General features: G+C 39.1%; 1 protein-coding gene across 3 annotated transcripts in view; it reads left to right on the top strand.

The window, feature by feature from the left end:
• Positions 1-6,607: 6,607 nt before the first annotated feature.
• LOC117408905 (putative methyltransferase NSUN7) overlaps positions 6,608-23,679 on the top strand; it is a 46,648-nt gene continuing 29,576 nt past the window's right edge. For 2 of the 3 annotated variants that reach the window (XM_034014331.3, XM_034014328.3), the window contains exons 1-3: positions 9,790-9,945; positions 10,898-11,216; positions 19,761-19,819. In XM_034014331.3, the coding sequence (XP_033870222.2) occupies positions 10,952-11,216; positions 19,761-19,819 (324 nt within the window). In that variant the 5' untranslated portion in view covers positions 9,790-9,945; positions 10,898-10,951. Of the gene's footprint in view, positions 6,656-9,789; positions 9,946-10,897; positions 11,217-19,760; positions 19,820-23,679 lie in introns of those variants that run through there. The other variant, XM_059006462.1, reaches the window with a different exon arrangement.

Raw genomic sequence — 23,679 nt, 5'->3', positions numbered from 1 at the left:
TTTCTGTACTTCCTGTATTTGTTCCAAAAGATAATGATGACGGTGGATATTTTGTAAAAAATCCAGGCAAGGAATATTACATCTGTTGAAGAAAATGAAGCGATAACTCAATTTGTTAAAAGCTTTCAGGACATCCGAGCATCTGTTAGAGCCCTGGAATCCAGCCTCCCTGAGAACCTGCCACCAAAGCCAACAAGAGGGGCCCAAATACCACAGAAGATTATGACACAGCTGCCTTGCAAATTTGTGACATCGTCATCTCTCACGCAAAGGAACGGTTTGCCTTCAGAAAGCACCTCGTCTCTGCAAAATTGCTGCAGTAACCATTTTGATGAATATCAGGTAGCTTTCCCAGACGGTGTACTAAAAGAAACAGTTCAAGCACATCCAATGCTTAGTAAGACTTCCTTATGCATTGACTTACAAACAGTGTATGAAACGGAAGATTTTAAAAATGCTGCAAATGCATTAGTATGCTTGAACTGATGATACATAACAACTTGGACAGAACATTTCTGGGGATTACAAAACTATTGAAGATAGTTATTACCACTCCGATGACTACAGCAGAGGCAGAAAGGTATTTTTCAACACTGATGCAGATAAAAATCTTCTTGAGAAACAGTATGAAAACCGAACAATTAAATGCTTTAGCCATGTTACCAATTGAAAAAGACATGATGGCTGACATTCTTGACTTTAATAATAAAGCAATCGAAAAATTTGCCATAAGACATTGCAGAGGAAACTTTTTGTATCGCTTCAAACAAGAAACAGATCCACTGGACAGTGCTTGTACCACTGAGATTGGGCCCCTGGACGCCCCCCTGCATCTGAGATGTGAACACCCAAGAATTTTGGCCACCAGCCACCACTGCTTAAGAAAATATTTTAGGATGCGCATTTCATAAATACCAATCGGTTTTTGTATACTTAAGATGTTTAACATTTAAATAAAAATAAAAAAAGACTCCTCCTCTATTTCCACAGATTACTAGGGAATGGTATTTTCTTTTAACGCAGTCTAAATCTTTATAATCTCCTACAGCTCTGTTTGAAAATGTAGTCTCTCTTATAACTACAGTGTAGTATGGAAACTGAACCACGTCAGGGCAAATCCTTCCCTCTGTGATCATCGTCTCTGCTGAACGGTCTCCTGTAAACTGGCCTTGTCAACAGTAAACGAGTCTGTGAAACGTGATGAGGATTATTATTATTATATCGAAAATGTAAAATTAGGTACTGCATAAACGTCTTTAATAACAAAAAACGAAAACTACAATAATATACATAGATCAGCTCTATCTATTAAACTATTGTAGCGTTTCAGCAAGGTGGCAGAAAACAGAGATTCTGTTCTTCAAATCCTTTTTATTGATTTAACACACACTCTCATGAGCACCTAACCAGACACACGCTGCTGGACACTCTCTCACGAGCACCCAAACCAGAGTCGACCGCTCTCACAGCACCCAATCCCGAGTCCACCGCTCAGTCAGCGACACAGGACTCAATTACAGGACTCAGCGTCCAGAACACAACTACTTTCACAACATAATTGGCGGCGCAGCGCCTTTTATAATGTAGCTCCGCCCCTTATGTTAAGTGGGTACCAGAGCTTACACACAAGGACCAATGGGCACAGACAAACAACAACCAATCACAGGGAAGACACAGAAGGCACCGCACGTGCAGGCTACATTTGCACACAGATACAGAGACATGGTTAACCAACAACAGCTGGAAATACAGAGCAGGAAGGGAACACAATATAGCGGGAATTAAAGTACACAAACACAGTAGGAATACAGTACAAAAACATGAATGCACGGATTGCTACACTATTATAAAATAAAATAAATAATACAATGTCACCATAACAATCCAGTGTCTCTTCAGGAATACTGGTATGCTCAATTAGTTGCCTAGTAACACGTCCCGTGTTCAGCGTCCCAGCTGCACACATTTGAGCAAGAACCAGTGGCAGGGCCCTCCCTGTCACACTCTCATCGTGAAGATAACTAAATTATTCATTTATAGTATGTGATAACACGTTGCCTCAGTCTGGTCTTCCAAATGCTTCAAATGATCGTTGTTGTTTTATACACTTTGGTGAACATTTTAAATCAGTTTGACCATCAGATAGGCAATGGATAACATTATCCTTCTTGTATATACAAAACAAATACACAATACAAGCAGCGCTTCTTCCAAGTCGTTTTTTCACAGCCTGAACATTTCTATATACGCATGCCTGCCAAGTCTCCCGATTTCATCAGGAGACTCCCGATATAGCGGCGTGATCTCCCATCTCCCGGTGAGACTCAAGAAACTCCTGATACAATTTAGATTGCCAGTTGTAATGCATTACCTTAAGTACATTTTCTCTAACAATCACATTCCGTCACCGTGACAATTCACCCCCGACATTCAGTCTCCGCGGCAATTCACCCCCAACATTCAGTCTCCGCGGCAATTGATCCCCGACATTCAGTCTCCGCGGCAATTCATCCCCTACATATTGATAATTTTTGTTTTAAGTTATAATACAAAAATAATTTGTGTATACTATAAGATAGTGACTGTGGGGTATATTGTTTTGTGAAGTTAACCAGTGTGGATTAAATATTAGATACATTCAATGGTTTAATTTTTCAGCGTTTCCCTGTGAAAACCCCACACGTTCAATGTAACAGCTGTCAGTGCATTGTACGAAACGCTCTGAAATGCATGTGTCATGTTTAAAGGCTTCTTGTTTTCTTAACCTGCATAGTAACAAAATAAAAACATATTTAGAAAGTATGTTTAACACTCTATTAAAATATCTGTTTACAATACTGGGTCAATATTTTATTGAGTAAATATCCAGTACTGTAGCTGAAATAACAGATATCAATTTATCCAAAACAACCTGTCTGAGTTGATAAAGCAAGAGCCTTATTTCCAACAGACATACAAATTGGATTTCTTTTTATACAAAATTCATCATGTTTGCCACCACACTTCAGTGGCTATATAGGTCATGTGGTGATGTGTATGTATGCGGGGATCACAGGGAACTTTAGTGGAATGACTTTGGCAGGTTCCTGTTTGCTGAAAGGACATGTTTCCTGTAGCAAATACACATCCTGTGGAGAAGTAGAAGTCACAGGTGATCATTTCACTTTTATCTTTCTCAACCAAGCAGAATGTGAAGAGGCATAGCTTCTTAATGTATTAGCATCTACCTGCTGTGTCTGTAACTAGTATGAGGCATGATGTGAATCTACTGAAGATGTTTAATCCTCAACAAAACCCCATTTTCAATTTCTGTGGTTGACTACTTGCTGCATTTCTACACACCTTAGTAACACAAGACGTTTACAATTGCATATGTTGCTAAACCATTTGTGCAAACAGTAAGCATATTTTAATGCAATATTTATATGTTTTTCAGTTATTATTTATTTATTTTAAAGAATAGGTTGTATTCTAGAACTCAAAATAGGGTTATTTAATCAAGATGTCTGGATAACTATCCCTAACTGCTTTATAAATTCTTTATACAAAGTCTATTTTTTTTCTGAAGTGAAATGTGCTTATCTTGAAATGTAATTTTAAGATTAATCAAGGAGACAAACTAAACATATTATCTTGATTAGTAAAGCAACATTATTTTAATGGTGGTCCCTATTTGCGGCACAGGATTTAAAAATATTCTGCTAAATAACTTTTTTGATTAATTGAATACAGTTTGATATTCATTGAACTCGTCATGAATGTTGTTTAAGAAGTTAGCGAACATCAAACTTTACTTAATTAATCAAAACATACTTTAAAGTTTCGTCGTGGCCCAATCATTCATATATATATATATATATATATATATATATATATATATATATATATATATATATATATATATATATATATATATATATTGTGAGCCAGCTCACAAGTTTACCACCAGGAGTCGTTCATGGCAGGCTTGGTATGAGCCCACAGAGGTTGCCAGTAATGATCAGATGGACCTGTGGGCAGCATACATGCCTGCCATAACGTCAAGGAGTTAACGGGCCAACAGGCTGCAGGTGTGGTTAGGTAGGCAATTATGGTTTGACTATTGTTAGACTATCATTGGCCTTAATTGGCCCACACCTGTAGCCTGTAACAGCCAAATGCCTGGCTGGTAAAAGGGAGCATGTGCCGCCACTCTGGTGGGTTGTTTGTTTTGTTTTCCTGCCTGAGAACCTCTGGGGTTTATCTACAATAAGACCGGAATAGAATAACTGGAATCAGTGTCGGATAACGTTGTGGTCCTTTGCATCTGCAATTCCCTGTTCTCTACAGGGGCTACGAGGAACGACCTGTCCGCTGCTGGGATTCATAAAGGAATGGACTGCAGAATACGGGTAGGAGAAGGGTTTCCTAAAGAAGAAGCCAAGCAAGCTAGGAAAAACCCAAACCCCAGGTGGAATTACCTATTCACCAACTGGACGTGGTTATTGGTCCAGTTGGTTTACATCGGCATTTTTGTTTTGGTGGCTTTGTTTTGTTTGAAATCTTGTTTGAACTGTTTACTTTCTTTATGGACACGTCTTGATAACGCAGCTGACATTGCAGTATAAGAGCAAGCCTTATAGAATACTGGAATAAAAACTTGCTTTGTTTTGGAAACTACTGTCTGTTTTCTCTGTGTGCACCCACCCGCTCACAAAATATATATATATATATATATATATATATATATATATATATATATATATATATATATATATATATATATATATATATTGTAACGAGCGGTGGTCTCCGTTTCCTCTCAAACAAATAGACAACAGACAGGTAGTGAAATCAACTCGACTTTCTTTATTTTGAACAAACTCTAAAGGTCCCTATCGGCTAAGACCCACGCCAATAAAATGAAAACTCTCTGTTTCTTGTATTTCCCTTTCAGTTTCTCTATCTCTCCGCGCACACTGCCGCTTCCTGCTCTCTCTCTCTCTTTCTCAACCACACACTACTCTTCTCCTCCCCCCTCGACACACACCCCCGTCCTGCACACCAACCAATCCTTGCGCTCTACCAGCCTGCAAGCCCTCCTGACCTGGCATAGTGCAACCTAACCTCGGCTACGAGGAGGTCTGATTGGCTAACTATACACCTGGCGTGGGCTCGCCTCACAATACACAGAACACGAACAAGACGCACAACAAACACACGTCCCTTCAATTTGGCCAGGTCGCTACAATATATATATATATATATATATATATATATATATATATATAATATATTGTAACGATTCCACCTCTCTCGGGTTCGTTGCCCCTTTAAAAACAGTGACCCAACACACAGAAATTGATTTTTCTTGCGCGGTTGCGCTATTTTAATAAACACCAAAACAAAAATACAAAAACAAACACCTAGCTCTTTATGAGCACTAACTACACAAACAGGAACTCCCTGACTAACGCGGGACACATCCCCCCCCCTTGTCTTTACAAGACACAGGCCACGAAACGGCCACCTCCTCCCCTAAAACCCAACCACCCACCCTCGAGTCCACAAATGTCCATTTTCGCCCTCTTCCACGGGCGAACTCGAGGGTGGATCGGTCCACGTCCCGGCCCAGCCAGGTAGGGACCGCGCACCGGCGACGAGGGACCCCAACGGTTTGTCAGGGGTGACCCGAACGACAACCGGGGCACTGGAGGCTGCAGCAGCGGGCAGAGGTCTGCAGCTGGGACCCAGTGCAGCGACGTCCGGTCATCTAGGGGGAGCGAAGCAGTGACCAGGGGGAGCGTAAGCGACGTCTGGGAGCAGCGCAGCGACGTCTTAGTGTCCGTGAGGAGCGGAGCAGGGAACCAAGTGCAGAACTGTGCCCGATTCTGCCGACTCCTGGGCTCCAGGTCTAGTGACGGGAGGTCCAGACCAACCGACAGGGTGTCCTTTGTGAAGTAGTGGTTAGGGCTCTGGACTCTTGACCGGAGGGTTGTGGGTTCAATCCCAGGTGGTGGCTGCTGTATCCTTGAGCAAGGTACTTTACCTAGATTGCTCCAGTAAAAACTCAACTGATAAATGGGTAATTGTATGTAAAAAATAATGTGATATCTTGTAACAATTGTAAGTTGCTCTGGATAAAAGCATCTGCTAAGAAATAAATAATAATTCTCATAATAATTCTCTAAGGATAATTGCAGTGATTTAAAACAAGATTATGCATTATCCTTGTGATTAATGATACCCATTTTCAAAGTCGAGTGAGTTTCTATTAACTAATTTGCTGCAGTGTCAACATAGCACATAAATAAATTGCAAAAATGAGTACGGGGTGCTGTGACAGAGATCGAATGGTGCTTGGTGTTAGATCTTCCTCTTGACCCGTGAGGGCACTGTGTAACGGGAACAGAGTACCCTTACTAAATGGCAGGACAATTTATTCCGTAGGGTAGGTGGAAGTTGGTCATTTAGAAAAGGGGCGCAGCTATGGTATCCAAACTCAATGACCCAGACGGTAAACGGTGTGGCATCTGAGGATTGGAGGAGCGGATGCGCTCGTTAACCTAGGGGTCATGAGCGAGGATATAAATAGGAGTCAGAGCTGACGTGTTCTGTTCCTTGGTAAATGGTTAGTGTTGAAAACCTACAAGGAGTCTGTGCTGTTTCGTGAACCGTGAGTTTTGTCTTGTGTTTGTTAACTGTAGTCTTTTTTTAATAGACTACCAGTTGCATGATCCGGAGCTGTAGCGAAAGCCAGCATAAACCCGGACATCAGTTTCACCCCTGCATTTCACGGAGAACTGTATTACACCAAATGCACGTATTCACTATCACTAAGAACTGTGTTTGTGTTTTGTGTTTAGTGCTGGTGTGTAAAACTGGACTTATTGGTTACGTGTCAAACCCGGGAAATTACAAATACCGAGTGATACACGCCGCTGTATCACTCCAACATTATTATTTACAGGTGTTTGCCATAAGGCTCTGGACATTGTTAATTAAATCAATAAACACCCTTACACCTGGAAATCATTCTGTCTGTTTTATATTCACTCTGCACTGCACTCACCTGTATTCACTCACCACTTTGCCACAGGTGCCAAACAGGCAATATATCAACTTTGAGATATATACACATCAATGTTTGATATATATGGATTGATGATTGTTGATATATATACATCAATGTTTGATATATATGTATTGACTTGGAGCTGGCACATTGTTAGTAAGCTCAGCGGGGTCCTGATGCTTACATTTGTAATACATGTAGCCTAAAATTAATTTAACCAAAGCGTTATTAAAATTGTATATTTTTTTTAATGAAAAAATAGTAAATAATTAATATATACCGGTATATTATTTTGAATTAGGCTTTCTGTTGGGCTACTAAGGGGCTTTTGACTTTACCTCCTAATCTGTAATGAATAATAGCAGTGTTGCGTACAGTATTTGTGAACTGCTCCAAGTCAATACATATATTATATTATGATATATAATAATATATATATCAACATACCCAGCACTGACATACATACCCAGCACTGAAATACAGTGCCGTGAAAAAGTATTTGCCCCGTCTGATTTTCTGCATTTTTGACACTGAATGTTATCAGATCTTCAACCAAAACCTAATATTAGATAAAAAGGACCCTGAGTGAACAAATAACACAAACATTTGATACATATTTCATTTATTTATTTATTAAAGAAAGTTATGCAACACCCAATGCCCCCGTGTGAAAAAGTAATCACCCCCTTAGACTCAATAACTAGTTGCGCCACCTTTAGCAGCAATAACTGCAACCAAACACTTCCTGTAGTTATTGATTAGTCTCTCACAGCGCCGTGGAGGAATTTTGGCCCACTCCTCCATGCAGAACTGCTTCAACTCAGTGACATTTGTGGGTTTTTGAGCATGAACTGCTCGTTTCAGGTCCTGCCACAACATCTCAATTGCGTTTAGGTCTGGACTTTGATTAGGCCATTCCAAAACTTTAAATTTCTTGTTCTTCAACCATTCTGATGTAGACTTGCTTGTGTGTTTCGGGTCATTGTCTTGCTGCATGACCCAGCTGCGCTTCAGCTCCAGCTCCAGCTCACGGGCGGGTGGCCTGACATTCTCCTGTAGAATTCTCTGATACAGAGCAGAATTCATGGTTCCTTCAATGATGGCAAGGCGTCCAGGTCCTGATGCAGCAAAGCATCCCCAAACCATGACACTGCCACCACCATGCTTGACCGTTGGTATGAGGTTCTTCCTGTGGAATGCAGTGTTTGGTTTTCGCCAGACATAACGGGGTCCATGTCGGCCAAAAAGTTCCACTTTTGACTCATCTGTCCATAGAACATTGTTTCAGAACTCTTGAGGATCATCCAGGTGCTTTTTGGCAAACTTGAGATGAGCATTCATGTTCTTCTTAGTGAGCAATGGTTTCCGCCTTGCTACTCTGCCATGAATCCCATTTTTGCTCACTGTCTTTCTGATGGTGGAGTCATGAACACTGACCTTAGCCGAGGTGAGAGGCCTGCAGAACCCTGGATGTTGTTCTAGGGTTCTTTGTGACTTCCTGGACGATTTTACACTTTGCTCTTGGAGAGATTTTGGCAGGACGGCCACTCCTGGGAAGATTCACTACTGTCACAAACTTTCTCCATTTGGACAATATGGCCCCAGAGCCTTAGAAATGGCACCAAACTTTGGTGTCATTTTTTCTCTGACTCCCTCTATATACTACTACAACCCACAAAAAAATCTGACCAAATGCAATACAATACAATACAATGTGAAAAATGTGCAAAAATGCAGAAAATCAGACAGGGGGCAAATACTTTTTCACAACACTGTATATCAAACATATATATATATATATATATATATATATATATATATATATATATATATATATATATATATATCAATCCATGTATTAAACATTTATGTATATATATCTCAAAGTTGCCTGTTTGGCACCCTATAAATGACGAACGTACTAATGTAACATGTTACCGGCAAGCCAGGGTGTGGTATATTAACGCCCAAAAAAAGCTTATTTACTGACACGCTGCTAATTTCACTTCTTAGAAAAGTTTCAATTATTTGCTTACTACCTGGGAGGCCAGAAAGTGGTACATCGTCAGAATGTGGTACGCTATGCTGTACAAATCTCTACGAACAAGACACATTGTAGTTTATCCACAGCATCGAATATGTTTACAATTTTAGATTACACAGTTTGTTTCTCATCAGTTAAAGTCACATAAATTTGCTGAATTGTGAAGATAATGATATTAAAAACAACTTTAAGGGCCAAACTCAGTCTGTTCAGGTCGGCGTTTCCTTGTTTTCTGAGTTAAATCATTTGCGAATGCACAGGCAAGGGAATAACACGGTGTACCACTTTTTAAAGCGTACCACAAAATAACACCGCACCTGTACTGAAACATTTTAAAATGATTAATTGCCGCCATCTTCCCAGCGCCATCAATTGAAGGAAGCTAAGGAGTAGGAGATAAACCGCTTAATTTACATATTGTTACCATAGAAGTGAAAGCTTGACTGTACCATTATGATAAAAAAGGGTCACTCTTATCCCACAAATACCCTACAAATAACTACCAACGTCTGGTCACAGAAACGTATTTAATAAAGCACGGTATTGATTTAAGAAATAAGACTAATAAAATCCAGTCTGTATGTCAGTTTATATGTTTTGGCATGTAGTTATTTTTGTTTTCTCTCTTCTTGACACGTTGGAGCAGTCTAAATTTGAATAATACCGCCCCTTAGCTCTCTCACGTTGGGTGTTGAACAGATTGAAATCCAGAGAGGGATGGGATTAGATTTATTATATTGGTGTTGTTTTTGAGATAGCGTTGCGAGATATTGTAGGCACATATTTTTCAAACGTAACAGTTGCCGTAACTTCTGAAAACTTTTGAAGACTTTTCAAGGCATCCTTGGTAAGAATTTGAGGTTCGCTCTGAAAATGTTAACATTCAAGAAAGTAAATTTTGATGATGTATTTTACCGTATAACAACAGTAATAATAATAATGTGTGTATGCAGATATCTAAAATGATGCTTACAAAAAAATGTGATACTGTAAACTCAAGTTTGCATATAAAACCAAACCGCTCTTTTTTTAAAAAAAAAAATATCAGTGGGATGGCATACTACTGTTACTGTAGTAGAGACAGTTATCAGTGTAAATCGACTTGGATTGATTCCATCTGATTTTAGTTTAATAAAGTATATATAACTATGTTTTGTCCATCTAGTAACTTTTAACTTACTCATCTGGGTATGAAAGGTGGTTTAATTTAATATTATTATGTAGTCGATCAGTGATGTAGTCTCCTGTAATGTAGCTTTCTTTGTATGGTTATACTCTATCAGAATGCTGATCGTATTGACCGGTTTGCTTGTACTCTGTAGTTTGTTTACATTCCACGATGTACGTTTAGCTGTATGGGCACCCCCTCTAAAGCCTGCTTGTTATCACACTGAGAGCCAGAGGTGCATGCTTCTGAAACTAATGTTATAGCCTAGGATGCAAACAAATCAGAATAAAGGTATGATATTTATTTCCAAACAGTAACTGTGAGTTTAATTTGTCACACCTGAGGCTTATAAGGCAAACCAGAGAGAAACTCTGAATTGGGTCTAAGTATCACATTTAAACCTGGAATTTCTCAAAATGCTATGGAACTGGAGTTTTATATTGATCCTTTAAGAACATGAAAAGAGCAATACAAAAATAATAACAATTTGTAATCTTTTTTTTTTTTTATACAGCAGCTAAAGTTTTAATATCAAATTGATACAGTATCTGTATTTACCATGGGCATGATAGACCATGTTATATTGATTGCATTCCACTAAAATGCACAAAATTTTATTTTAATTTCACAGAGCAAACTAGTGGAACCTGCAGCTTTTTAATAAAGGGAGACTTTCAAAAGTGCCATGGAATTGCAGTCCTCCAGCTTACAGAGGATGAACGAAATCTCCAGTTTGGATGACCTGACCATCTCGGACAAGGCTAATTCAACTGGTTACCCAGACTATGTTTACCTGAATGCAGCAAAGATTTTCCAGAACGTTCATGTGGAGAAACCCCAAGATCAACGACTAGTGGGCTACGGCACATTAACCAATCTCCCCATGCCAGTGTTCGAAGATGAAAAGTCTCAGCGTTGGTCTTTCGAACTTGCATTCAGTGCATTAAAATGTAAGTAATGGGGTTGCTTACAGTAACAGCTTATTAAGTCGTTGTTCTAAGCAAAGCACTGTGTGAAACTTTTCTTAAGGTTTTGTATCATACTTGTACTAAGACATACTTTAAAGTAAGGATCTCACAAACTTAGTTAAACATTTTTCAATTTACACCTGTTCAAAAGTGTTGCTCACAGCAAATTGAACTGCATCAGTGAGTAGATGTATTCGCCTATTTAAATAGTAGCTAAAGAAGGTTATGCTACTGGTACTGATTAGGTAGGACTCGCACTGTAGAGTTGCTAATGCTGAAGGAAATTAATGGGCATAGAAATGACGTTAGAAAGTGTTCCACACAAGTCTTGCATTGTTAATTTTTTCCCCTGAAAGAACATACGAATAAATACAATGTAAATAGTTTATTTTTCAATCTTTCTGTTGCTCTGATACTGCAATTGGGTGGCACAGTGGCGTAGTGGTTAGCACTGCTGCCTCACAGCGCCAGGGTCCTGGGTTTGAATCCGGCCTAGGGTACTGTCTGTGTGGAGTTTGCATGTTCTCCCCGTGTTCGTGTGGGTTTTCTCCGGGTACTCCGGTGTCTTCCCACAGTCTAAAGACATGCTGTCCAGGTTGATTGGTCACTCTAAATTGCCCTCTGTGTGAGTGTGTGTGTGTGTGTGGTGCCCTGTGATGGACTGGCGCCCCGTCCAGGGTGTAGTCTCGCCTTGCACCCTGTGTATGCCGGGTTAGGCTCCGGCTCACCACGACCCTGTAAAGGAGTAAGCAGTTAATGATAATGGATGGATGGATGGTACTGCAATTTTCTTTGTATCATTTTCCTCTGTTGCTCACACTGTCTAGCTCTTGATTATGATGCTTTGCAATGTGTTTTTTCATGTTCTAGACTGCTGGGGGGGCCAGAGTAAGGGTGGATATGTAGAAATTTGAATGAATGAATCCTGTTTTAAATGCCATTACACAGAGCTATAACAATTACTGTATTCACACAGTTATTGTTTTGAAATTCAGCTTTTATTAGAGAGCTCCCCTAAATCCCTTGTTTACAAAGGTACAGGGTATTAATGCTTGTGACAGGGTAGCCGTCTGCCGTGTGGGTGCCGTCCATTTGCTGCTGAGTGACAGGCAGGAGATCGAGACGGAGGCTGAAGTTGATACACCCTGAACAGCTCACGTGACACTACCAGCAATGGCAGCCCACGGAGCACATACAACACAGTGTACGAAAACTTTGGTAGGATCTACAAACTCTGAACTAATCTTCTCTGTTCAATAATAAACTAATGTTGTTGAAGAGGTTGATCATGGCGGATAAACGGGTAGGGCTGATATGTAACAGGCGGATACGCGATGGATTACTGTACATTGAATATCATGCCATCAGCTGACTTCTCCTGCATCATGGTAAAGTACAAAAACCGGTGGAGTCCACAGAGTTGTCTAGAAGAATGCACTCAACAGGTTTACAGTACTCTACAGTGTAAAACTGTATACAGTCCACAACTAAAAACTGAACTTGTCCAGAGGCCAAAACATGTTTGTGTATATTTTTGCCACCAGGGAGTGAAAGCAGATCCATTTTTCTAAATATATCTAGTAATTACCTTGCTATCTTCTGTAACTTTCTGTATAGATTAACATAGTCCAAATCTATGAGGACCCTCCCAATACAGTGCCTTGCGAAAGTATTCGGCCCCCTTGAACTTTGCGACCTTTTGCCACATTTCAGGCTTCAAACATAAAGATATGAAACTGTAATTTTTTGTGAAGAATCAACAACAAGTGGGACACAATCATGAAGTGGAACGAAATTTATTGGATATTTCAAACTTTTTTAACAAATAAAAAACTGAAAAATTGGGCGTGCAAAATTATTCAGCCCCTTTACTTTCAGTGCAGCAAACTCTCTCCAGAAGTTCAGTGAGGATCTCTGAATGATCCAATGTTGACCTAAATGACTAATGATGATAAATAGAATCCACCTGTGTGTAATCAAGTCTCCGTATAAATGCACCTGCACTGTGATAGTCTCAGAGGTCCGTTTAAAGCGCAGAGAGCATCATGAAGAACAAGGAACACACCAGGCAGGTCCGAGATACTGTTGTGGAGAAGTTTAAAGCCGGATTTGGATACAAAAAGATTTCCCAAGCTTTAAACATCCCAAGGAGCACTGTGCAAGCGATAATATTGAAATGGAAGGAGTATCAGACCACTGCAAATCTACCAAGACCTGGCCGTCCCTCTAAACTTTCAGCTCATACAAGGAGAAGACTGATCAGAGATGCAGCCAAGAGGCCCATGATCACTCTGGATGAACTGCAGAGATCTACAGCTGAGGTGGGAGACTCTGTCCATAGGACAACAATCAGTCGTATACTGCACAAATCTGGCCTTTATGGAAGAGTGGCAAGAAGAAAGCCATTTCTTAAAGATATCCATAAAAAGTGTCGTTTACAGTTTGCCACAAGCCACCTGGGAGACACACCAAACATGTGGAAGAAGGTGCTCTGGTCAGACGAAACCAAAATCGAACTTTTTGGCAACAATGCAAAACGTTAAGTTTGGCGTAAAAGCAACACAGCTCATCACCCTGAACACACCATCCCCACTGTCAAACATGGTGGTGGCAGCATCATGGTTTGGGCCTGCTTTTCTTCAGCAGGGACAGGGAAGATGGTTAAAATTGATGGGAAGATGGATGGAGCCAAATACAGGACCATTCTGGAAGAAAAGCTGATGGAGTCTGCAAAAGACCTGAGACTGGGACGGAGATTTGTCTTCCAACAAGACAATGATCCAAAACATAAAGAAAAATCTACAATGGAATGGTTCACAAATAAACATATCCAGGTGTTAGAATGGCCAAGTCAAAGTCCAGACCTGAATCCAATCGAGAATCTGTGGAAAGAACTGAAAACTGCTGTTCACAAATGCTCTCCATCCAACCTCACTGAGCTCGAGCTGTTTTGCAAGGAGGAATGGGCAAAAATTTCAGTCTCTCGATGTGCAAAACTGATAGAGACATACCCCAAGCGACTTACAGCTGTAATCGCAGCAAAAGGTGGCGCTACAAAGTATTAACTTAAGGGGGCTGAATAATTTTGCACGCCCAATTTTTCAGTTTTTTATTTGTTAAAAAAGTTTGAAATATCCAATAAATTTCGTTCCACTTCATGATTGTGTCCCACTTGTTGTTGATTCTTCACAAAAAATTACAGTTTCATATCTTTGTTTGAAGCCTGAAATGTGGCAAAAGGTCGCAAAGTTCAAGGGGGCCGAATACTTTCGCAAGGCACTGTATGTGGCCATTCGTTTATTTCTTAGCAGACGCCCTTATCCAGGGCAACTTACAATTGTTACAAGATATCACATTATACATTATTTCACATTATTTTTTTACATACATTTCCCCATTTATACAGTTGGGTTTTTACTGGAGCAATCTAGGTAAAGTACCTTGCTCAAGGGTACAACAGCAGTGTCCCCCACTGGGGATTGAACCCACAACCCTCCGGTCAAGAGTCCAGAGCCCTAACCACTACTCCACACTGCATTCGTTAATAATTATGGTGGATGGTTTTCTTCTATTTTCCTTTCTGATTTTTAAAGTTATTTATTAGGCTACATTCTCTTTCTGCGGGGTCATGTTCTCTGATTAAGTTATCAGAAACATGAAGCTTCAGGGTGTTAAGTTGTTGTTCTTCTTGAAAACTTGACAGAGATATCTCGGGCATGTTTAGGCCTAGGCATTTCTCTTTAGCTGTATCAACAAGTTAATCTCCAACCTTTTCCAATATTTGATTGTTTTACTCATCGTTTACTGTAACATACTGTACACTACTACCATGTTTAACTTCTGAAGATAAGATTATTATGTGATTTTTCTTTTGTTTTTTTAAACTGCTACCCTGTATATATTTGAACTCAGGTCAATGGTTTTGTGTGGTTATTTGTTTACTTGATCAGCAACAAGCCAATGACTCACAAAAACTATTGAATTTGTTTCATTTCTGTTCCCTTTATATATATTACATTTCTAGGCATTGTGTTCACCTATTTGTGGGATGTGTTTTTTTAAAAACTCTGTATACAGTAGCAGATCCAGTTGTGATAAAACTGGGTTAGTACTTTAATTATAACAATTTATTGAGAGTAGGCCTATCCGAATCTGGAGATATATAGAGCTCCTTTTTTTCTATCCATATGTACGTCATGGTAATCTGCTAAAATTTTTCATTATACTGATACCTGTTATTTTATGTGATGTAATACACCAGTAAATATCTTACTGTATGCACGTATACCAGTGACAGTGCGCTCAAACAAAACCCCCACATAACTACCACTTTTTTACATAGACCTAAAGCAGGGGTCTCCCACCCTGGTCCTGGAGAGCCCCTATCCAGCACATTTTATAGGTGTCTTTACATCATCAGTGGCTAAAGATCTAGAACACCTGTTAATCTTGACTAATTAAGCCAATAATTGACAGACGAAAACCAGCAGCCACAGCAGCTCTCCAGGACCTAAAGCATTTTCCTACTGTAGGCTCTTCAGAAACTTGAATTTACTGTATTTCACTGAATCCATTATGATTAGGATTTATTCTCAAGCATTAGCACGCTGCACAATACACTCGCGCTGTCACAAAAGCCATGTAATCCTATTGTAGCCTGTTTGGGTACTGTACAGTATATCAATTGTAACAAACACAGCAACAGTAATTCCAAACTGATAAAGTGAATTCATGCTTTCTGTTTGTTGAAATGGTCCACCTGATATTGACTTGAAACCTGTACAAATAACCTTAAAAGTGTAGTGTACACTATAGGAGAGTTTTACCTTTTACCAAAGGCTTAAAACATAATATGTTACCTCTCATTACTCATTAGAACTAGCAACATCACCACTGCCCTCCCAAAGTAAAACAAATACAAAGTAACAAATACTGTAGTAGCACTATAATGTATTATATTTGTTGTATGTTGTTGGAGTCTTATGTACAGTATAGCTATTATAAAATTGTATGATATTGTAAAGGGATGATTTGATCAACCTATACCCCACTGGGATAAAGCTTTTTACAGTACCAAAGAAACCACCCAGATTATATCAATGCCGTATTTTTAGGGGTAATCTCAAAATAACATTGGATAGGTGTTTGATGCAGTCCAGGGTGATCCCCAGTGCTGTGTCTTATCCCGGTAAAGGTTGATCAGATCATCCCCAATGTGCTCCACTAAAGATCTGTCTACTATACTCTTTTGTTTGCAATCATATTTCCCCTATGCATGCAGAACTGGGTCAACTTTGTATTCATAGCTGCACCATTTAATCTTTTAACCATCTACAGTTATTGTGTGGAAATTGTCAATTTCTTGACCCTACATACAGTATCTATTTGTGAAACGCCACACTGGTTTCTTTTAACTACAGTACTCGCTCTTTATTTTGCTGTCTGAATTACACATTGTGACGGGGTGCCCACCCCTTATGTGTATTTGATTTATGTATGATTATTGTTAGCATTTATTATTATTGTTTTATATTGTATTTGTGTGCGGATGGACGAAAGCCGTCCGACGTTATTGTTTATTTTTTTTGTGGCCGACGAAAAGCCAGCATTATTATTATTATTTGGCAAGGAAGGAGTTACTTCCCCATCCTTAAATAAACCTGTGAGAATGTGGCTGGAGCTTTAATAAGGTAATTGTTTGATCAATGGATAGTTAAGGCTCCAGCCACAGGATATAAAAGAGACCGCCCTGGCTCATTAAAGGGAGAGAGTTAGGAGAATTAAGATCGAGAACGAATGCTACCTGCCAGCGAACAAAGGTATTCGTTTTAGATAAAAGATTTGTGTTACTTTGGCACATGTGCCCTTTTTATTGTGTGTTTTGTTAAATTGTTTTGTTTTTATGATTTCCATTACACGAGAGTAGATGTTAAAACTTCATGCTGATTTGAACTCGGCTCTCGCCAAGATAAGCACCAACTAAGACGTAGCTTTACAGTAAACTAATGTGATCCATATGTGTCTTCATCCATTTACGTTTCCTTCCATATGATGATGTAGATATCCTTCTGTCTGGTGTTAATGGTTGAAGTGTAATGCTGGCTCCAGGGATCAGCTTATTTTGCCTCCCTGGCGCATCAGTACACACAACGGCTGCGATGCTGGCTCCGGGGATCAACCACAGTGCGGCCTCCCCAGCGCATCAGCATGACAACCGTCTGGATTGAGCTGAGTAGGGTACATCTCTGGGGTTTTCAAGTGGGCACCTTCCATCCTCAGTGTTTCGTCGACTAGCCCACAACACCTCAAGAGGGCTCGACGGTGATTCTGGCGTCCCAGCATCACCCCCCTCCGTCCCCCACTCAACTCAGCCCAGCTTACTTACCTGTACATCAGCGTTTCTTTCTTTCTATTGTGCTTGAGATCCCCAGCCAGAATCTTTCTGTCTCAACCACAGCCAGTTGCTGCTCCTCTCTGCTGCTTCAGATAAGTTCTTCACTTTGCGACGCAACTCTTGGCCACTGAATCCGACGTCTCTGAGAAACCGGGTTGTAGAGTGTGCCACAAATCCTCGACAACCCACTTCCACTGGGTAAACCCGGACTCTCCATCCTCGCTGTTCCGCTTCATGCTGCAGCAGTTTCACCCCGTATCATCTGTGTTGATTACTGCTTCCAGAACCTGACGTTGCCAACCACACGCACCACTCTAGCCATCTGTGACACACATCAAAAAGTTTGCAATATTGAAAACAGCGAGTTAGTAAAGGGAAATGTACCTAACAGTGAAATAACCAGGTTAGTGAATTATCGAATGTGGAAATATGGAGGGAGCACTGTATTCAAGTCATACTGTCATTAAATCAGTGCAGTAGATACACTACTGTAGCTTGCAGATCGATTATATTGTATTCCTTCTATTTAGTTCTGCATCACCCTGTAGGGCAACATTAGCTAACTTATTCTCATTGATTTCAAATAGTTTGAGTCACTGTTTGAGTTACCCAATGCTGATAACATTGTTATTATTATTTGCTATAACAAGACAGAAGGTAAATGTTGAAGATCACAAAATAAACCTTGCAGGCAAAAACAAGGCCCTGCTCTAATGAAACGGATGTGAGCATGTCTGGACAGTGTATGTTTGGATTGCAGAGTACATTTTGCCTTCATTGCCCATTGGGCAAATATTACCCAATATAGACCTGTTATCAATACTCATATAGGGCAGGGAAAAAACAGCTGTCAGGACAGGATAAGCTGTTGTCTGAAATTGCTATTGCCCATATTTGTGGAGAGCGGAAAAATGAACACCATGCTTTATTCTGGGGGCTTGAAGGCAAACATTGATTACATGAGAGCAAACCTCATCGGGAAAATTCTAACCAGTTATTGCAGCCAACAGTGCTATGCCATGTCCTAGGTATTGAATATTCATTGATCTTGTTATTGAGCTGAAAAGAAAATGACTTCTGAGCACACAATCCTGCAGAATGTAATTAATACAGGAGAAAGAAAAGAAAAACTCTGCAAACAGAAGATAAAGAGCTCACAGAAACACCCTTACCACAGATCGATTAAAGACAAGAGGGACTTGATGAGAACTGCCCTTTTTACAGGCTCTTAAATTAAAAAATGAAACAAAACAAAAATGTCTTGCAAATTCGATCAAAAAAGCTCTACAAAGAAAACACAAGTCGAGAAGGGTGAAGGTTTTTTTTTGCTCAGAAGCTTTTTTCATTACTTTCAAAATATTTGAAGCATAGTTAACAGATTGCCAGAATATAGGCTAAAGAAAACAGGGTCTTGCCAATAGATACAAATAGATAGCCCTAGAAAATGATACAGTCGGTTGATTTTTGTTTTTATTGTGTTTCTGAAATGATCATTTAAAAGCTAACTTTACAATGTGTATATTTGTCAAACCAAGTGGCACATTACAGTTAAAACAAACATTTAAAACAATATGTTGCCTGAAACAGTATGTGTCATTAAAAAGGCATTGTCATTAAAAAGGCATGGGATAAGCTGCAGTATTGGAATAGGAAATTGGATTGATATACTTTGCAACAGAGCAGATCTTGTTTTTAAAGAGAAAAATGTTGGCAAAAATACTTTACTTGCTATCTTCTTTCGTTAAAAAACAGGCTTACCTCAGTAGAACAAATACTTGTAACAAATACTTCTAAAGACAATATCTAGTGGCCCCATAGAAGGTTAACATAAACTATTCAAGCCACCCGAACAGTAGTGAAATAGACTGAATGAAAGCTGAGGCACGCTATAACCACGGTAGCTGAATTGAAGAAACGCTGGTACTGTGCTGTACATGACCTGGAACAAAAACAACACTGATTTAGTTTGACACAATATAATAATTAGCTGAACACATGAAAGACTTCTAAGTAAAGTTCTGTAATGTTTATAAATGCACTTTCTTGTTTACAGATATTTTAGCAGGCTAACTATTAACTGTTTTTTTTGTCCAAGGTTTGGTAAATATGTATCTTTTTGTACTTTGTTTCAGATCAAGATTTTCTTGAAGATTTAATGATTGACAGCTGTTTTTACCCATCTAATCCAACTGTAAGTAAAATATTGTTTTAAGCATTTGATTGGGAGTGTTTGTGATTATGCATACTTGGGAGTCAAAAGGTTTAATACAAGATGTTACAAATTAGGATTTGGTCATGCTTTGTTTTAAGGGGTGAGACAATTTGAGCTGATGAAGACGCCTGGGCATGCATATTTCGGGCCATATTCGAATACCCTGCTGTGTGTAAATGCTTTATGTTAGTTAGCAGTAAAATCCCCTAACTTACATTTTTTGTTCAAGCTGTTTAAAGCTATTTAAACAAAGCTCAGTGTCTTTAGCACAGATTACTAAAGCTTGGACGTACACAAACCTGTAATATTTCTACTCATTATTTGGTAGCCTGCACTTTTTGTGTTGCAATGCTGAGATAAAGTAGCAAATATACACAGCCTACTATGCTAACATTTACCCAAGTGATTGATACTGTTAACGCAAATAGAGACTTATGCAATTGGTTTCTGGTGCAAAACATTTACACAGTAAACGGGTTTAAAAAAAAAAAAAAATCATGAATCGATGCTATAGATTCTATCTCAATGAGATAACAAAAACCTGAAGAGACAAGCTGATATTTTGACCAGTCCATTCAAACTTAATAGAATTAAAGCTCAGCTGGTAGTATTGTCATAAAAAGTTTAAAAATTACACATCTGTTTTGCTCTTGTCTTTCTTGTTTTATGTTTCGATAATTCCATTTAATGTATAAAAAAAAAAAAAAAAAAGATGTTCTACTGTACCACCCTTTAATTGTTTTAAAATGGACACCCCAAGCTCAAACTTACTGCACCTTCATGTGCAGGTCAAATAATGTTTTAAATGTGTTTTTTGAAACTGTAAAATTAAAAACCTATTCTCAACATAATACATATCTAGGATGCACATTATCCTTCTACAAGGACCGATGAGTAAATCTGGAAAGGCAGGTTGAAGCTCCTTTGTTGACTGTTTTATCTCACTTAAACCCCTCTTACTAAATATAGTAGAAGTGCCCAACATGTTGTAATGAATCTCCTCCTAGCTGCAGATGAGTTAATAACAATGACATCAACATAAGACACGTACTATACTCGCCTCTCGACTACAGAGCTTGCTCTTTCGTTGAATGTTAAGTCACTTATCTTTGAACTGCATGGTTTGTGGCCTAAGATGCCAATTTAATTTCACTGGAGTCTGTGAGCAAATGCCAGGGGTCCACGAAACATCCCCAAAACAATGTTATCCACAGAGTACATTAAAATTATATATTTTACATCATTCATTGGATTATATTTAACTTTAATTGAATGTGTTTATCCTTTGAACCCGACATTAAATATTAGTTCAAAAACAGCAATTGAAAGGTCGTAAAACTTTGACTGAATCTTTTTCTGGGAATGGCTCTTGCGTGTTCTCCAGTATATAATAGGCCTCCTGTAGTATTGAACTGAGATTAAATTGAGCTTTTTCATAAAAATGGTAAATGCAGAATAATCTCTGTATCATATCAGTCTTCCATTTCAAGCTCTACCATGAGTTTGTAATATTAAACTGTAGCCAGCGCTCCAGATAGGGTTGTGGGTCTGGAACTTAAAATTTTTATTTATTTTCCCCCAATTTGAAATGTCCAATTATGTTTTTTCCCCTCACGCAGCGAGTTCCCATACAGTTCTATGAGCGTCCTCCGATCTCACAAGCCTAAAGCCAGAATTGCTTTTACGCCGAGCAATCCAGAGCACAGGTGGGCGGGCTACCGATCCTGGAGAACAGAGACCAGCCCTGCTTTTTATCCACTCTGAATGTGCTCGGTGTCTGGCCAGTGGGGTTCGCTGTTGCGCAATGAGAAGCAATCACTGTCGGTTTCCCATCCCCCACCCTGGGAGCGTCAGAGCCAATGTGACTCCCCCCTCGGGCTCCCCAACAGAGTTCGGCCTCTTTGCACAGCCTGGATGTGAACTGGTGTTGTCCAAGCTGCGTGACTCATCCTGTGCTCCCAGCTAGATGAGTCACTCAGGGACCCCGGGTCTGGGAGTAACTTGCCCTCTAATTTTAACACAGAGAGTAAAATGTATTACCTTGAAGTCATGAGCAATCTCGATAAATACTGTACAATATTTAATGGTAATGGGGTAGGCATTAAAAAAGAGCCTTCCATTTTAACTGCAATGTTACTTTGAACTACAGTACAACCACGCGTTTGTTCTACAAGGTTCTTTATCGGCTCAGCGCATTTTTTTCGAGGTATCACACTGACTGCAAATTAATTACGTTACTTCAATTTTAACATTAAATTCTTAAACTCAGTGAACATGTTAACTTCAATATAAAGCCATACAGATAAATACAATAAGGAAATGCATTTATATGTTATAAAACAGTTTGTTTAATATTAGGCACCTTTTTATAGCGGTTGCCTCTGACAATGGTTCCAGTTGGATTTGTAGCTGGACTGGGGTGTTTAAGCTTCAACCTGTGTACTGTCGAATTTTTCTTATTCTTACTGTGATTGGCTGCAAAGACAACAGGGCTAGCCAGAGATTGGATAATGTTTGTTGGGTTGGTTGTTATTGTGTACAGTTTCCTAGTAACTGAAGACATTGTATTGTGGGAGATGTAGTTACTGGAAGTTTAAGGGGAGGCGACAAGCTGTGCAGCAAAAATTGCTATGCGATTTTTTACGCATTAAATTCAAATTTACTGCACGTTTCGGATTTTTTAATGCGTAAAAACACAGCTTATGTGGACTTCTGCCTGTAGGTTTTTCACTATATTTAAATACTTACAAACATTGAAAAGATTATGATGCTGGATTCTTGTATCCTTGAACAAACTAAATATATAAAAAATAAGTGTAGTTATAAAAAAAATAGATGTGTTATCAAATATTTAATTTTGGCAGAGCTGATTAAAGTAGGGTTGGGCAGTATTTTAAGCTGTGATTGTCAATTACAGCAAAGAAAAGCAATCTGTGCAAGTCTTTAAATTGCTGTGTAAAGATGGGAAGCTCTTTGAAAAATGGTCTGCCGTAGGTAATGAATGGGCTTATAACATCAGATGGCAGGCTGCTATTTAACATCCTGCACAATAAAGCCAGGCACCTTGAAGTACGGTTTAAAACGTTGTTCTAATTGTATTTGGACCCATAAAGTTCCACCTTGAACAGCTTCTGATGTGGAAAAGACTGTAAATCTTATAACAGCATAACAGAGGAGGCTGCACTGCAATGTCCATTTCTCTCTCAATGGAAAAAAAAGTTTGTGAGATCAGTGTGGCTAGGCAAAGCCCAGCGCGCATGAGTAAGAATTAATCAAGCAGAATGTATTACCTGCTAAATGACAAATGGAATTGTGCCCTTTGCAGCTAATACAATTTTTGAACATTTCTGTAGGAAGGCATTCCCTGGCTGCAAAAACATAATTTATTACCCAACAGGATTATTAGGGTTATTGAAGCATTTTACCTCAGCTGCAAGAGACCCAGGGAGATGTCAAGCATTAAGCATTTATAGTGGTTTGCATTCAGGTTGAACATCAAAGCATTCATCACTTTTAAAGTTCACACAAACCTTACTACAGTAAGTACAGCTATGGCCAAAGGTTTTGCATCACTTTATAGAATGAACTAATTTTGCTTCATAAAGTCGAATGAAACCTGCTGAATAATGTTACTTTTACATATTGAATTACATACCGCTGTGTGGTTTTCCATATACTTAATGAAAATCTGACATAAATTGAAAAGATTGACATTTTGGACATGATGTTAAATAAAAGATCTAAATTATTGTCTATAATTTGTTTTTTTTTGTAATTATGTCTCAATCCTGAAATTCTAAGTGACTAACTGACCAAACTCTAGATTCATGACCTAGCCT

This window comes from Acipenser ruthenus, chromosome 2 (genome assembly GCF_902713425.1).
Source record: "Acipenser ruthenus chromosome 2, fAciRut3.2 maternal haplotype, whole genome shotgun sequence".
Classification (NCBI taxonomy): Eukaryota; Metazoa; Chordata; class Actinopteri; order Acipenseriformes; family Acipenseridae; genus Acipenser; species Acipenser ruthenus.
This window is presented reverse-complemented; position numbering and strand designations above follow the sequence as displayed.